Source organism: Habropoda laboriosa, unplaced genomic scaffold, assembly GCF_001263275.1.
Source record: "Habropoda laboriosa isolate 0110345459 unplaced genomic scaffold, ASM126327v1 scaffold107, whole genome shotgun sequence".
Classification (NCBI taxonomy): Eukaryota; Metazoa; Arthropoda; class Insecta; order Hymenoptera; family Apidae; genus Habropoda; species Habropoda laboriosa.
In genome coordinates, this window is record NW_017100249.1 from 2,823,176 (window position 1) to 2,837,854 (window position 14,679).

General features: G+C 40.6%; 2 protein-coding genes and 1 non-coding gene across 3 annotated transcripts; 2 read left to right on the forward strand and 1 right to left on the reverse strand.

Annotated features, from left to right (window-relative positions):
- Positions 1-1,268: 1,268 nt before the first annotated feature.
- LOC108572190 (homeobox protein ceh-19-like) lies at positions 1,269-8,717 on the forward strand. Its single transcript, XM_017934390.1, has 5 exons — positions 1,269-1,443; positions 1,522-1,644; positions 6,227-6,453; positions 8,290-8,426; positions 8,504-8,717. Exons 1-5 carry the CDS (start codon positions 1,269-1,271, stop codon positions 8,715-8,717), a joined length of 876 nt encoding a protein of 291 aa, XP_017789879.1.
- Positions 8,067-8,139, forward strand: Trnam-cau. Its single transcript has one exon. It is a non-coding gene; the product is annotated as a tRNA-Met (tRNA).
- A 592-nt stretch (positions 8,718-9,309) lies between the features above and the next one.
- On the reverse strand, positions 9,310-11,018 carry LOC108572181 (cyclin-H). The gene is made up of 6 exons (XM_017934381.1): positions 10,826-11,018; positions 10,280-10,504; positions 10,039-10,212; positions 9,744-9,969; positions 9,546-9,657; positions 9,310-9,451 (listed from the first exon to the last, which is right to left on the reverse strand). The coding sequence occupies exons 1-6, from the start codon at positions 10,940-10,942 to the stop codon at positions 9,310-9,312; spliced, it is 996 nt and encodes a 331-aa protein (XP_017789870.1). The 5' UTR covers positions 10,943-11,018.
- Positions 11,019-14,679: the final 3,661 nt, after the last annotated feature.

Below are 14,679 nucleotides of genomic sequence, written 5' to 3' on the forward strand. Positions count from 1 at the left end.
GAATTAATCCGATGCCAATATTTCTCGTTCCACTTGGCCGGCAGAACTTTCAAACAAATTTCTGCAGTGTAGTTCGCTGGTTCGCATAATCGCAGCCAAGTTTCACATCTGTCAACAGTTCTTGTATCATTCTATCATCCCTATCATCGTCTTCTTAATACACGCGATTGTCCGTCTAATAATCTCATTAAACCTACGATCAATTGTACATCCCTCGAGCAGTATAAACGACAAACTTGTCACGTCCCACGATTTTATACGAATCCCTAAAAATCTGGACGATACTAATAATACGTTCAACTCGATCTCCATATCTCATCTTCTTCGGTAAATGTAAATTAAAAATAATTCGCTAATAATACGTATAATACACACGTATTAAAATAATTGCAATTTCTGCATTGAAATATATTTTTCGCCAAACGTAATTCCATTTCAACCACAAAAAAAAAAAAAAAAAAAAAAGAAATGAGAAAGAAAGAAGTCGCTTAGCGTAACGTTGTCCTGGTTGAAAATGAAATTGGGCACGGTGAAGGATTTCGCCAGTATCCGTCTTCGATACGAGCGTAACAGATGGAAAATTGACATCAAATCACGCTCGTCTTCTGTCAAGACAATTATTAAATAGCGTTTCACGGCGGTGACAGAAATTTATGGATACCTCATTACCACCGTTTAGTGACTGCTACCGTCGCGCTGTACGAGATCATTAGGGGCTCCTTCCAGAAACGCACGTGCTTGCCAAGAACCGCCCAAACTCTCTCGCGATTGGTTGAACCCGCGATGACGTCATGAGCACGTGGCTTTTCGAGACCGCCTCGAGGTACGAAGAATTTGACTTGGCTGCCAAAAAAAAAATATTGTTGGACATCGCGAGCAACCCCGACAAACAGTCGCTGGTTTCGACTCTAATCCCGCGAACGGATCACAGGGTGTTTGTTCTATGAATGGCCTGAATCGATCGATTTTCAAGTTACATTGTCGTTATTATCGTTTCTGTTTTTTTTTTCTTTTTCTTTCATATTCGATAAAAGTCCGGATGTTCCGTTAATTTCACATAGGATTGCTTCGAACGAAGTAGTGCTTGTGACGCCGATAGTGATAACAACACGCTTTTAGTGGAGAAGATGTGCAGTGAGTTGTAAACCGATCGATCGATACGTATCTTCGAATATCCGATCGATCTCGATCTACCGGTACATCGAACCGCGGTGGTGATAAGATCTGAATGATAGCGTGGAGCATCTCGAGAACGAAGGGACTTTAGGATGTCTGAGGAACGTATGAAAACGTCGGAAATCGCCAAAGAATCGAGCGAATTTGCCGGAAGCCCGAGAGTATGCTCGTTCAGTATCGAAAGTCTTTTAGCGCCGTGTAAGAAGAACGTCGAGGAGGAAATTCGCGTGCCCGTTCAGACCGAAGCGTATATGCACGGTCATGAATGTAAGTGAATGAAAAATTTGGTTTTTTCTTTGGGGAGAAATTAGAGGAGAATTTGTTAAACGATGTTGATTTGTACAGCAAACGATTCTGAAGGAAGGAAACTGGTAGCGCCAGATTCCTCCATGTCCATGGCAGAGGAAATCGAATTCGACGACGCCGATATGGTTTGTTCTACTTCACCTGAAGCTGAGATGTGCTATGGTGAGTCGAACGTAAATTTTCGAACCTGTATTGACGTTAATTTGAAGAAAAATTGTACTTTGGATATTGCTGAAAATAGATTTTAATTCTTCTAAGTCCAAGAAGATAAAAAAGATAAGGATGAACATTTTCGAATCTATATTAACACTAATTGGTGAAAAAATGAATTTCTGGATGTTGCTAAAAATACATATTAATTCTTCTAAGGCAAAAAAGACAAAGTTGAAAATATCAACGTTAATTTGTAGAAAAATTATACTTTAGATATTACTAAAAAATAGATATTAATTCTTCTAAGATAAAAAAGACAGAGATGAAAATATCAACGTTAATTTGTAGAAAAATTATACTCTGAATATTACCAAAAAATAGATATTAAATCTCCTAGGATAAAAAAGACAGAGACGAAAATATCGACGTTAATTTTTAGAAAAATTATAAAAAAAAAAAAAAATAGACATCAATTCTTCTAACACAAAAAAAGCCAAAGATCCATTAACACTGTGAATCATTAATACAGAAGAGACGAAATAAGCTTCAAGCTTCTACGTTCAAAAGAAAAGACTCCGATCTACGAGATTACACCGAACGATTGAATAAATTATACAGCTGCTGTACACTTGTGTTTGTTCTGTCCAATTGAATAGTCGAAAAGTATATCGAGCAAGAACACGGATACGAAATTCTCCCGTGTGATTTAAATCGATCGACGATTAACAATGAAGTTCCTTCAGTCGGAAGAAAAAAAAATACAATTCGAGACACACCGTCGTGCAGTGTCTCCTATGTATTGACTTTCTCTTCAAATTACGCGATTGAGATATCTAAATTGTACGGGCAGGGAATCAAATATTATCGGATCTGTCTTAAAATAGTTATCGCGCGGAATCATTGCAAACACCGCGATCGCTCTTTTAGCATGTTAATCGCACGGCAAACTAACCGTTATTTGAACGTTAATTATCCGCCATTGTCGATAAAATTTCTGGTTAAATTCCGCGCAAACAATCAATGAGACGTTTTGCCAGAAGAAGAAAAAAAAAAGAATCCGCGACAACGGGCAACATTCCGATGTCTGCGCGACATACACCGCGGCTCCATACACCTTATTTACAAACTTGTCGCGGTTATTACACACACAGAGTTGCCGTGTAATAATGGGTGTAATTGTTTCCACTTAATTCGTATATTGTTACCAACGTGAAAGGGAGTAATTGTTACAGAATCCACACGACTTCCTTCACGTGGTAAAACGAATTCGTAAGTTTGCGCGGAGGACCGTTGCTCGTGAGTTTGATCCATTACTTCCTGCAGGGTCCACGCCCACTCAATGTTCCTGCTCCTCGTCCACTATTTATCTGTCTCCTGCTAATTCTGCCATGGAAATGCAGCAAACTGTGCTCTCGCGCCTGTACCTAGCGTACAGGATGAAAAATAAAGGACACCGTAAACGATTCACACTCGAAGGTGTTTTCTCCAAGTCGATTCGATTCGATCTGTGCGTTCGAACCGTTAAGGACGATCCATTAATAAAGAATTCTCTTCGTTTAATTTATTCCTCGATCGGGAACATCTCGTCTATAGCGTTCAATTTATATCGAATTTTTCCAAGATAGTTTCTGATTAATTCTACCATTAATCAATTCGATAGAAGATTTCTCGTTTGGAATTGGTACCACGATGTATGATTAACGATCAACGATCGACGTGTGCGATTCGACTGAATTGCATTCTATCAGCGGAGTTTTACATTCTCGACGACTAATTTCCAACCAAGGATCCTCGTCTCTCGTGATTTACACGGCATAATGGGCGCCGCGATAAATTCGAGATCTAAGGAAAGGACAATTCTCGCTTGCGCCGTGCGTTTCGTCTCGAGATATGTGGGACGTCGCGTCCAACTACAAAGCCGTCAACGCGGTTCGTAAATCTTTGCATAAAGCAGCCTAGCGAACGAGTAAAGTCGTCCAAAATCTGCCATCCCCATTTTGAACGGTTCCATTTTTCTGATTTCTAATGAGCCGTTTGTTTCGCGGTGTAATCATGTTTATCGCGCATTACACGCCTCGTGGATCCGTTACACAGCAGCCTTTCTGCTGGCTATTCATAGCTGCTTCATCAATCGTCGAGTTTCATCGACAATTCGATCGCGGCGATGAAGAAATTTTCTGGTTCGCGAAACCGGGAAGATCCCGTCGGGGACTAATTGCTAACAGCTATTTCACAGAGCCAGCTAATTCTGGATCCATAACAAAGGGTCGAGCAATCTGTCCAATCCTAAAAGCATCCAATCGGTCCAACTGGCTGCGCGCGGATTAATTGTCCTGCTAGTTGGCCACGAGTGTGAAATCGTGCAACGCCGAACGAATGAAAATTAGCCACGCTTTATCGCGCATTTCTACCCGTGCTCTCGCCATTCATCACCGAATAATTAGGAGACAAGTTCACCGTGGCTCGCGGCAATTAGGTAAACTAGAGGGCGTGGTGTTCTATTTCGGCGACGCTCGCGGTGCTCCTTCTCGACGGGTTCCGCCGCACGCTTCTTCACGCTTTCAAGCATCCTTTTTGCACCGTTCCTCTCCACGCCAACCCTTTCTTCCCTCTTCTTCGTCGTCGTCTTCCTCTTCTTCCTCTGCTTCGTAGAGCTCGTTCGTCAATGCAACCGAGTCAGAAAGTCGACGACAAATGAGCCGCGCGCGAGAATCATCGCACCCTACGAAAATATTTTCTTCGAATGTTTCCGGCGGCAGAAAAAGATCGTCTCGACGAAGATCCAAAGGGAAATTTTCCACGCGGAGAAATTGTAGAAAAATCGTTCCGTATTCCGAGGAATTCACAGTTGGACGAAATTCAGCGTCTCGATAGGTCGCGCTAATGCACACAGTTGCGACAGATGAAATCTGAAAATGTAAACACGCGGAGCTACATAGCACAAGTTTGATATTATTATCTGACGCGGGGTATATACTGTTTCCCAGCATACGAGTTGGAATCCTTCCTGAATTTACACGTGCAGAAGCGTGCACAAGCACACGACGTGGTCCACGTCGAGTGAATTAGAGGCGGTACGGTTTTAGCCGACGACTCTGTAGTACAGGCAGAAGAGAAGTCTCGAAAAACGCGCGAGAAACGCGACAATTACGTCGCCATCTGACAATTAGTAGCCGGTAAACGACTCTACGCGGTCCTGGTAACCACGCCGCAAATACTTTTTTCGAGATATTTATTGCTCCGCCGGCTGCAAGGGTCGGTTAAGCCCGATCCATTTTGCCCGCGAACGAGGAAGAGCTTTTTGGTCATCGATTTATCGACGCCGAAATAACCGATCCTCTTCAACGTTTGACGACGTGATAGATGAGTTCCTCTTGTCACCACGGGGAATACTTGCTTCGGCCATTCAGTAAAATCAAATTCTAATTATACTTCGGCCATTATGCATGCCGGTGATTATGAAAGTGGCCCAAGTCGGAAATCTGAAGTTCGTGAAAGTCCTTCGGAGTCTTCCAACGTCTGTAGGCTTAGTAAAAATGGCGTTTATTGATCGAAGTATTATCCACTTTGATCATTGCTGAACGCTGCTCCTCCATTTCACTTTCGTTACTAAACTTTCTTCTGGAATTTTATCTTGATGCATTTAACGAACCACTGTGTCATTTTGGCTAATTTCAAGCTATCTATCGGCTGGTATCGATTTTATTATACGTAAATCTCGGTGTGCTTTGCAAACGGTGATAAAACGAAGGATACAACGCCCGTGACACGTTATGGTATCACCGTGTCGCGAGTATACTTTTTCCCCCTCGAAAAGTAGCAGACATGTCAGATGACGAATGGGCAGATAATTAGAAGATGATCCCCGCTGCTTAGAGAGCCGCGGTCCTGTTACCAGTCGACTAAAAGAGACCCCAAAGACATTCCTCATGGGCGAGGCGCGACGTCTTGTACCAGCGGCTTGTAAGCCCGGGATAAATATAAATATAAACAACTTCGACGGGCAAAAAAGGTTTCGAGATTGATGAGGAAAGAAATCTTACGGGGGTAATTGGGCTTTAAGGTCTGAGAAAGAGAGGGAGAGACGAGAGTAGAGAGAGGCTTGTGTTCACGGTAGTCTCGATCTCGTTTAGAGGCAATTAAAACGAAACCTCGTCACGGTGCATAAAACACCATTTTACCCGTTAATAATTGCTCTTTGTCATCGCGTCGGTTGTTTAAATCTAGTTCCGCTCATTCCCGATCAAACACCGAATACAATGTTATAGTTTATAATTTGCGGTCGCTCTGCTGTTTAATCTCACGTGACACGCGTGTTATTAGAGCTCATTTAATTACGACGCGTTTTCATTCCATTTAATCGCGGTGAAGTAACGCGACCGGTGTCGCGCAATTATTCGATAATTACACGATAAGGAAGCGTTGTTTAATTATCATTGTTCGTGCCGCGATGTGCATTTTCGCGTTTACATTTACGGATATACAGAACGTATGCATACGTACAGATGTGTGTACGTACAAACAACCGGGAGAGATCCGGCGTAATCTCTTTATTTTTCTCTCTCCCTCCATCTTTTCACGGTGTTACCAGAGGCGTGTACCAGCAGCAGCGGTGCCAACTCCACGACAGGTGTGGATAGAGAGGTTCAGGAAAAAAGTGACAGCGCCATTAGCGATGACGAAAGAAAGAAGAGGCCTCGAACCGCGTTCACCGCGGCGCAAATTAAGTCATTGGAAGCGGAATTCGAGAGGAACAAATACCTGAGCGTGGCGAAGAGGTTGCAGCTCAGCAAGAGTCTCAAGCTGACCGAGACTCAGGTACGTGTTACATAATTTATGTCATTATTCATTCTAAACAGTGACGCGAGAGAAAATGATCCCACTGACGGGTTCACGTTCTTACCCTATGTCTGTGTCTCCCTGTCTTTGTGTGTGCATGTGCGAGGAAGAAAAATTATCCCGTTATATATCACAATAACGAGAGGATCTAACCACGAGGAATACCGGTAACAAGATTCCCCCGTGATTAAAGGGAAACACATTTCGCGGAAGTCACTTCGAACATGATGCACCGGTGCAACGATAAATCGCGATAACGTCTCTGACTTCCGTAGGATGTGACACCTGAAATAGTTCAAGTTCCTTGTACCCTGAAAATCAACCGAGAATTATGACTACGAAGGCCACCATATGTGTAGGCGCCACACTATGGCGCCATCGGGGAAGATCGGCCTTTAGGACCAATTAGCACTTGTACGCCCTTTCTTCTCGCTTCTACGAGAGAAGGAAAGAACAAAGTTCAACAGAGCACATCTTGCTGAATCCGTTTCGTAGAAACTATCGATTAATCATCTTGCTTGCATGTAGAAATTGCACCCTGTCCTAGAAATTCGTTCCATTTTTGTATTCTACCAGCGCCCACAAGTTCGAACGCGAACCATACCACTATTTCGTGCTCATTTTTCCCAGCGTAATTTCTGTTTCTAGCGTCTAATATTATCCACGAAGATCTCGAAGTGCACAGCTTTCAACGAAGATTTAGATAATCCACGCGTTAACTGCACAAAGTTGTAGAATGGACTGCGACAGTTACATAATTCTCCCATTTACTTTAAAGCGAGAGCGCAAACGTGGGACCGGTATTACGTCGCTTTAAACTAATTAATTTACGATAACGCGTCAGATATTTTCCGTTCAGCTGTAATACGTATCGCGAGAAGATCGCGTATTCCCTTGAAGAAGAGCAGAATCCGTGCAATACTGCTTTGGCTATAGTAATTGCCAGAAGAACGGTAGAAATATCGCGCAGCACCGTTGAACGAGGCAGATAATTATCTTCGCGATCACAGCAAAAGGGAAGGACGATCAGACGACGGATCAGAGGGAAGAAGGAGACGTGTCGTGGCGCAGACATAACTGTCACAATATTTCTCGTAGTTAACGAGCCAGCTCCGGGAGTCTCCCTTCTTCTTCTTGCTACGCTGTTACTCCGATTCGTGCGTTAATACCGTTTCTCCAGCATGCCGCAAGAACCACAAGCATCCCGGGACAACGGATGCTTCGAGGCGACGGACCGAAGAGGCGTCGATTTTTTAATTAGGATATATTACCGCTTCGAACGTTCTGAATCCGGTTTAGGCGTTCCCCTCTTCACGAAATTTCGGGTGAAATCGTGGGCCAAGATGCTCGCATCATTTTTTCCCGCCGCGACGCTTCATGTGTTTGCCCTTTTTTCTTCCTTGCTCGAGCATCATTCAATTCCTCGTGTGAACTAGCTCAATTCATGAGTTTCTTCCAGTTTTTATGCATTTTTAACGATTATTTCATTTTTCGATTTATTTTGTAAAAAAAATTCTGACTTTATTGATGCTTTTTGACGGTAGCTTGCAGCATTCGAGTTTTCACACAAGTTGGCAGAAAGCTTTGCAAGCGCCTCGGTAGCGCAGTAGGTAGCGCGTAAGTCTCATAATCTTAAGGTCGTGAGTTCGATCCTCACCCGGGGCAAATATTTTTGCTCCTCCAAGGGAGATATCGTTTTGCTAATTGATTATCTTGTCCGGGCGATTATTTTTTACAATTAGACCACTTGAAAGCTATACGAGAGACTAAAAATACTTTTTGTGTTTGTTAACGAATTTTTGTGTGTGTTCGCAGATTAAAATTTGGTTTCAAAACAGACGTACAAAGTGGAAGAGAAAGTATACGAACGATGTTGAGCTTTTGGCACAGCAGTACTATTCTAGTTTGGGGATTCCTGCACCCCGACCAATTTTTGTCGAAGATCGTCTATGGTAAGTTGTATTTTTTATTTCTTTTATTTTTGCATAAATTTCAGTTTGTTTGATAGGGGACAAAAAATATTCTACAGGTTTTTCAATTACCCGGCGCAATTGCAACCAGGAGCACCGATTTTTCCGCAGCATTTAGCGACCGTTCCTCTACCACCTGCCTTGCCTATCGTGCAGCCATTGCCGAGCAATTTATCAATGGGTCAACAGACATCGATTTTTCAAAATATCCCCACGAGCAACCCGACGTATCATTTGAGTCAGAGGTTGGATTTCAGGCATCAGGATTCTTAGATGCAGGAAACGATAGTGTTCGTGGTTTTATTGATCGTACGCTGATCGATGAACGACTCGATAAGTAATGTTAATTACCGTACAGGATTAATGCATTGAAAATTGGAATTATATGTGATACGAATTTTTGGAGATTTTAAGAGCATTAAACGGGAGAATCGTCTTAATTGTGAACTTTTGTATTATCTCGATGGATAATGGTACTGAAACGAAACCAAAGATCGCCTGATACATTGCGACACATATCATGTTGAGAGGCTAAATTATAATTTACAGACATTGAATATTTATAATGAAATATTGATAAGTGTGTAAACAAAAAAAAAAAAAGACAGCTGGAAATAATAAGGATTTTGGTATTTGCATTTATTATAGAAAGTGTACAATATATACAGCAGATAATTTTTATAACAATACCCTTCTGTTTTTAACGGGAAACACTAACAAATATATTTTTATCTGTAAATGATATACATATTAATAAATAGCATAATCCTTCCTTGTATGTCATTATAAAAAATATAAACCAATAAATTATTTATTGACTGTACAATGGATGAAGATATAAAGAATCTGAAAGGTGAAATATTTATTACAGAACTGAGGGAGACAGAACTTTACTGACTCCTAAAATCTTTTCATCATGAGCTGCCTGGTCTTGTATAATTTTGGCATATTTTTCATTTTCCTGTAAATCTTCTTCGTCCAGCATTTCTTGCATTCTTTGTTTATAACTATAATTAAACAATGCGTAATATCCTGCTTGCTAAAACTTATCACATAAAAATTCATGTTACATTAATAAGACTACCTTAGAACTATACTTACATGTCACTGTCAGGATTGTTTTCCTGATTCCTACATTTCTCCAATTTTTTTTCCAATGCTCTTACCACATCCCTCGAGGGAGGTTCTACACACTTAGCCATTGATCTTATTTCTATGATATATATTTTACTAGTTAGCTAGATACAATGTATTACAGAAATATTCTTAGGTAATGTGAATGAAAGAGAATATATTTACTTCTTACTGCCTCTATTATACACCCTAAATGTTCCTTAGAGAACAAGATATCGGTCACATAATTATCCAGATTAGCAGAGGCTCTGGATGCAGCATGTAATGTTGCAGCTAATGCAACTTGACTTGGTGCATACAACAAAACACTATCAGTCAAGAATACCCTTTCTAAAAATTCATCTATATATGGCCTTAACCTTTCTGGATTTTCCAAAGAGACATACCTGGTCTAAAAGTATACAGAATGAATTTGTCTGAATATTACATTGATATGGATATAAAGGTATTAAAGATATACCTTGATATCTATTATCAATCCCTCAACAGGCCTAAATGGATTATGCACTGTTAAGTTATAATTCAGTTGCTGCATAAGGAGCAATTCATTATTCAATATAATGTCAGATGCCTTTTCTCTATCTCCTTTAATGTTTGCAACAAACTGATATATGGAAACATTGAATTCCTCTACCTAAAATAAACTGTTGTAACAAAGTGCCAAAACCCCTGAACAAACTATTTAAAGAAAAGACAATTACTTTACAAGCCAAGTAGACACATGTGACTAAGATTTCTTTGGGGTGATAATCCATAACACTATTTCTCAGATAAAATCTTTTGAAATAATGTAATGCTGTTGCTACTGTGGCACGTGGCATAGAAGGAGTAAAACGACGACAGAAATCCCTCAATTGTAATTCATAGAAACGAAGTAATGTACGTTCCTCTGTGTGGGACAGAAAATGTTCCTCCCTTTCCTCTGACTTTTCAAAGTATACATTTCACATTAGAATCCAAACAAAGTAACAAACGTGACATTCAACAAGACCAGTTATAAACAAAGTATATAATGTCAAATACAATAAAAAATCAAATAAAAACATAAAATTATAAAGCAGTGTGCGCATATATCGACATGCTTTCATTTATCGATAGAGGTAAACATGTACATAACCTACAAATTTTCGTAGTTAATTCAGAAATCGCTGTTGTATACACAAACATAAATCGTACAATAAAGAACGCGTTCGAAAATGAATGTACGAAAGAAAATCGCCAATGTGTTGTTAAAAACTACGACTTACCGTCATATTCGCACCATGCCTTTCAATAAACTCTGCGTTTGTTTTCTCTCTCAACGCCGTCAAGTCATTTTCATCGCTAAACATCCAATACCTGTTCTGCGAACTCTGCGGAAACATTGTCGCTCCGCCCTTAACGAGTACCGTCGAAAACCTAAATGTTCCGAACCGAAATTCAAAATTGACGTCTACACCAGAAAAGAAGGAGGCAAACTGCTAAATACCCGAGACGATACACACCTATGATGTTTCAGAACTCCCACCGAAGAGGGCAGCATTGAGTGCACTGTGGTGCATCTTCATGTCGATACGATCACGAACTACACGGCAGACACTAAACAACGGTTTCGCGGGAAAAGTTTTGTTCGCAAAGAAATTAAGAAGTCACTCGACTAAATTGAACGTTCATCTGTTCTTAAGAAACGCTAATAGAAGCACAAAGGTATCCGTTTTTAAATGAAATAAATTATTCAGTAATATGAATGCAACCATTAACAAGTGCACCATGCTGCCGCACTTAGCACACATGTCTAATGCAGATGCAACTAATGACAGGATACGCGAGGAACAATTAAAACGGGTGCTAATCGGATAAATCAGGTAATGATCCTATTTCTTATTACAGAGTACCGTTGTTTCGTTTATTTTTGATGTCCATTATTCATATTTCGTTGAAACTATACTAGATAATAAAAATATACGAATAACCGTGCTCTTGGCATTTTCTAACCTCAGTTGACGATTTACATCGTGCGTTCTTTATTCACGTATCCGTGTTTCGTTTTCAACGAACGATTTCGATAACCTATTATCGAGTGTTGTTATCTAAAGAAGATTTTATAACACAAGAAGAATGTGCAATTGCCTGAACGTCTAATATCGCGAAAGTGTCAATGTTACGAAGAAAGAGCAAAGAAATACCAAACAACGAGTGCAACAGAAGGAAATGAAATTTTTTCTTTATTTTCCTCGAGATAATTTAGAATTTCTTCATAAGAACCTTCAGAAATTGTTTTTCTCTTTATTTTCCACGAGGCAATCGACAATTCGTTCGTGAGAACAGATCGAAAAATTGTTTTTAAATTTTCCTCGAGATAATTTAGAATTCGTTCACGAGAACATTCGTAGATATATTTTGTTTTAATACTCCTCGAGATAATTTAGAATTCGTTCACGAGAACATTCGGTAAATCGGTGTAACGAGTTGGAATAACAGCTCGTAGGCATATTCCCATGCCTGAGAGTTGTCAACGAAATACAAAGAGCACAACGATCTTCGAGCACGGTATTGGCTCGAGTGTTGGCGATCGTGAAAGTTACCGTAGAAAGATACGAGCTGGTGAATACAACAGAGGTTCGGAGTTTTCGGTAAAAGGGATCATATTTTCTGGTAACGTGATTGTACGTGCCAGTAATAAACAAGATCGGCGAATGGTTGATAGAGGGTCAGAGGTGGGGGTCCAATTTTAATATGTACGCCCCCGCAAGCGGTTGCACGTCGGATCTGAGGGGGCGTTCCTACGACCCTTTGTCAACCGACGACGCCGCTGCATCTTATCACGATCAAGCCTTGGGATCTCCCATTCTGCTCTTCCACCTCGTTCAGCCCTCGAGGCCATCCCGGTGCTGCCGCTTGTTCAAGCAAAGACGTTGCCTCGATGTCTCGGTGGCTATAACTTTCTACTTTTTTCACATTGATTTATGCTTCTTTATCCTACGCGACGATACGTCGTCGTTCTGGTACAGTCTGTGGATCTCTTAAAATTTAGCCAAGCATCTGCAGCCTCCTATCCGACGGCGTATCTAAGATGTTACGATTAAAAAAAAAACTGTCTTGAAATTTCCATCTTCTTGAATTCGTTCTTACATAAATAACGAAAATACAATGTTACACTCTATCACGCGTCTAAATCGTGGATAATTGGATAATTCGGGGTAATATTTTGGAAAGAGAAAACATCGTGGATTTCGAATAGAAATGCGAAAACTTAGAATTCGATTTGTCGATTTAAAAAGATGGGAAAAATCGCGAGTTTTGAGTTTCGAGAAAAATGCCTCTTCTCTTGTAATTCGATCGAGGATTTCTGAAACTTGAAAAATGCCTCTTCTCTTAGAATTCATTTGTCGATGTAAAAAAAAAAAATAGAAAAGATCGCGAGTTTCGAGAAAAATGCCTCTTCTCTTGTAATTCAATTTCTACCGACTCGAGAAGTTTCATTTCCGACGAAATCCACCGCGGGAAACGATATGGCACCGAAAGTGAAGTACATCCGCCATTAATCTAATATTGCGGTTGCCGCCGCCCTCGACTTTGCGTGCTGCACCCTTCCGCGTTCAAGCTTGCTCTCCCTTCGTACAAATACAAGTGGACAAGCACCAAACACGAACGTTTTGTACACCGAGAGATCCCGTGTGTACGTACGTGAACACGGAGAAAAAGGAGAGCCAAACGGCTCTCCCGGTTTGTTGGTAACGATAATGCAAAATCAATGTCTGGCGCGATGTACGAGGTGTGACGGGTAAAGTGGATTACCTTCGCACCCTTTTACCTCGACGGTTTACCGCAATCAAGAAGAAAGTTCTATCAAACTGTGGTTGCTTCTGCAGAGGAGGAATTTTTCTGAGTCCTCCGGAGAAAGAAATAACGTCACTGAACGGAAGCTTTAACCCTTTCACTGATCAATAAAATAATGCAGTATTGTGAAAATATGTGTAATTTTTGCGTGACTCAAATTATACTGTAAATAATATTAAAATATATATTTCACTGTATCTGAATTTTTTCTTATCCAATTTTTAATAATTCCAAGGAATTGAAGATGCATTCATTTCCAAACCTTCGATGTGTCTTTTCGTTTTATATTGCGATGTTGTTCTGTCCGAACCTCTGCCAAAGTAAATTTTCTATTTCAATTTATTTCTGTACTATGCGCAGTGTAACGAGTATATGAAAAAAAAATCAAATTAATTAATTTCGAAGTTCAATATTTCAATTTTTCAACACTCGTCGCTTCGACACTATGTGACACAATTGCTAAAAATTCAAAGGGTTAACCACCACAGTCGACACAGTCTTCTCCCTTTTTTTCCATCGTTTCGCTATGCTATCTTCTAAATCGACTACATTTCCGTCGACAGGTATCGTTCAGTTGCACCGAACAAAAGACACAGGAAGGTGGAACTCGTAGTTCCGAAGTTGTTCCATCGAACAATGCGTACGAATGCACATGTGCATGTGTTCCCTTGTTTTTTGTATGCGTGACCTAGTGTATCGCATGACCGTTAGCATGCCGTGGTATCGTCGTCGGTTAACCCGCAAAAAGCGGTATCACGCCTGCTTCTAACACTCTACGTCTGATCGGCCAGGTATCTTGCACGCGAGCCTTCAGCGATCGAAACCTTCTCGTGTGTTGTTCGTCATGATGGACGTACTGTTTGCATATTATATGAGGCCTGTGGTCGCAACTCTTCTTTTTCTCGCCTAAAAGTGCCCACCATTAAGCTGACAATGTTCTCGAAACGACGTTACTCGAGGAACTGTGATTGATTCGCTTCGTAAGTCGAACGAAACGAAATAGACACCTCGAAATACGCCAAACTATTTGCACATCTACGTTCTCTTCTTTATTCAAAGATTTCGCCGATTTTCTCCAAGAATTATATTGTACAAAAAATTTGAAGTAATAAAAATTACGTGGAATAAACAATTTTTTGTGTAATTCATTTTGAGACACCCTGTACATACGAACGACGATACAAATGCGTAAACAAGCGTAGGAAACGCGCGGACGCACTGTTGAGTAACGACGTCCTGTCAGAGGAATGTACCCGAAGAGAAGGAACGCGGAGAAAAATGC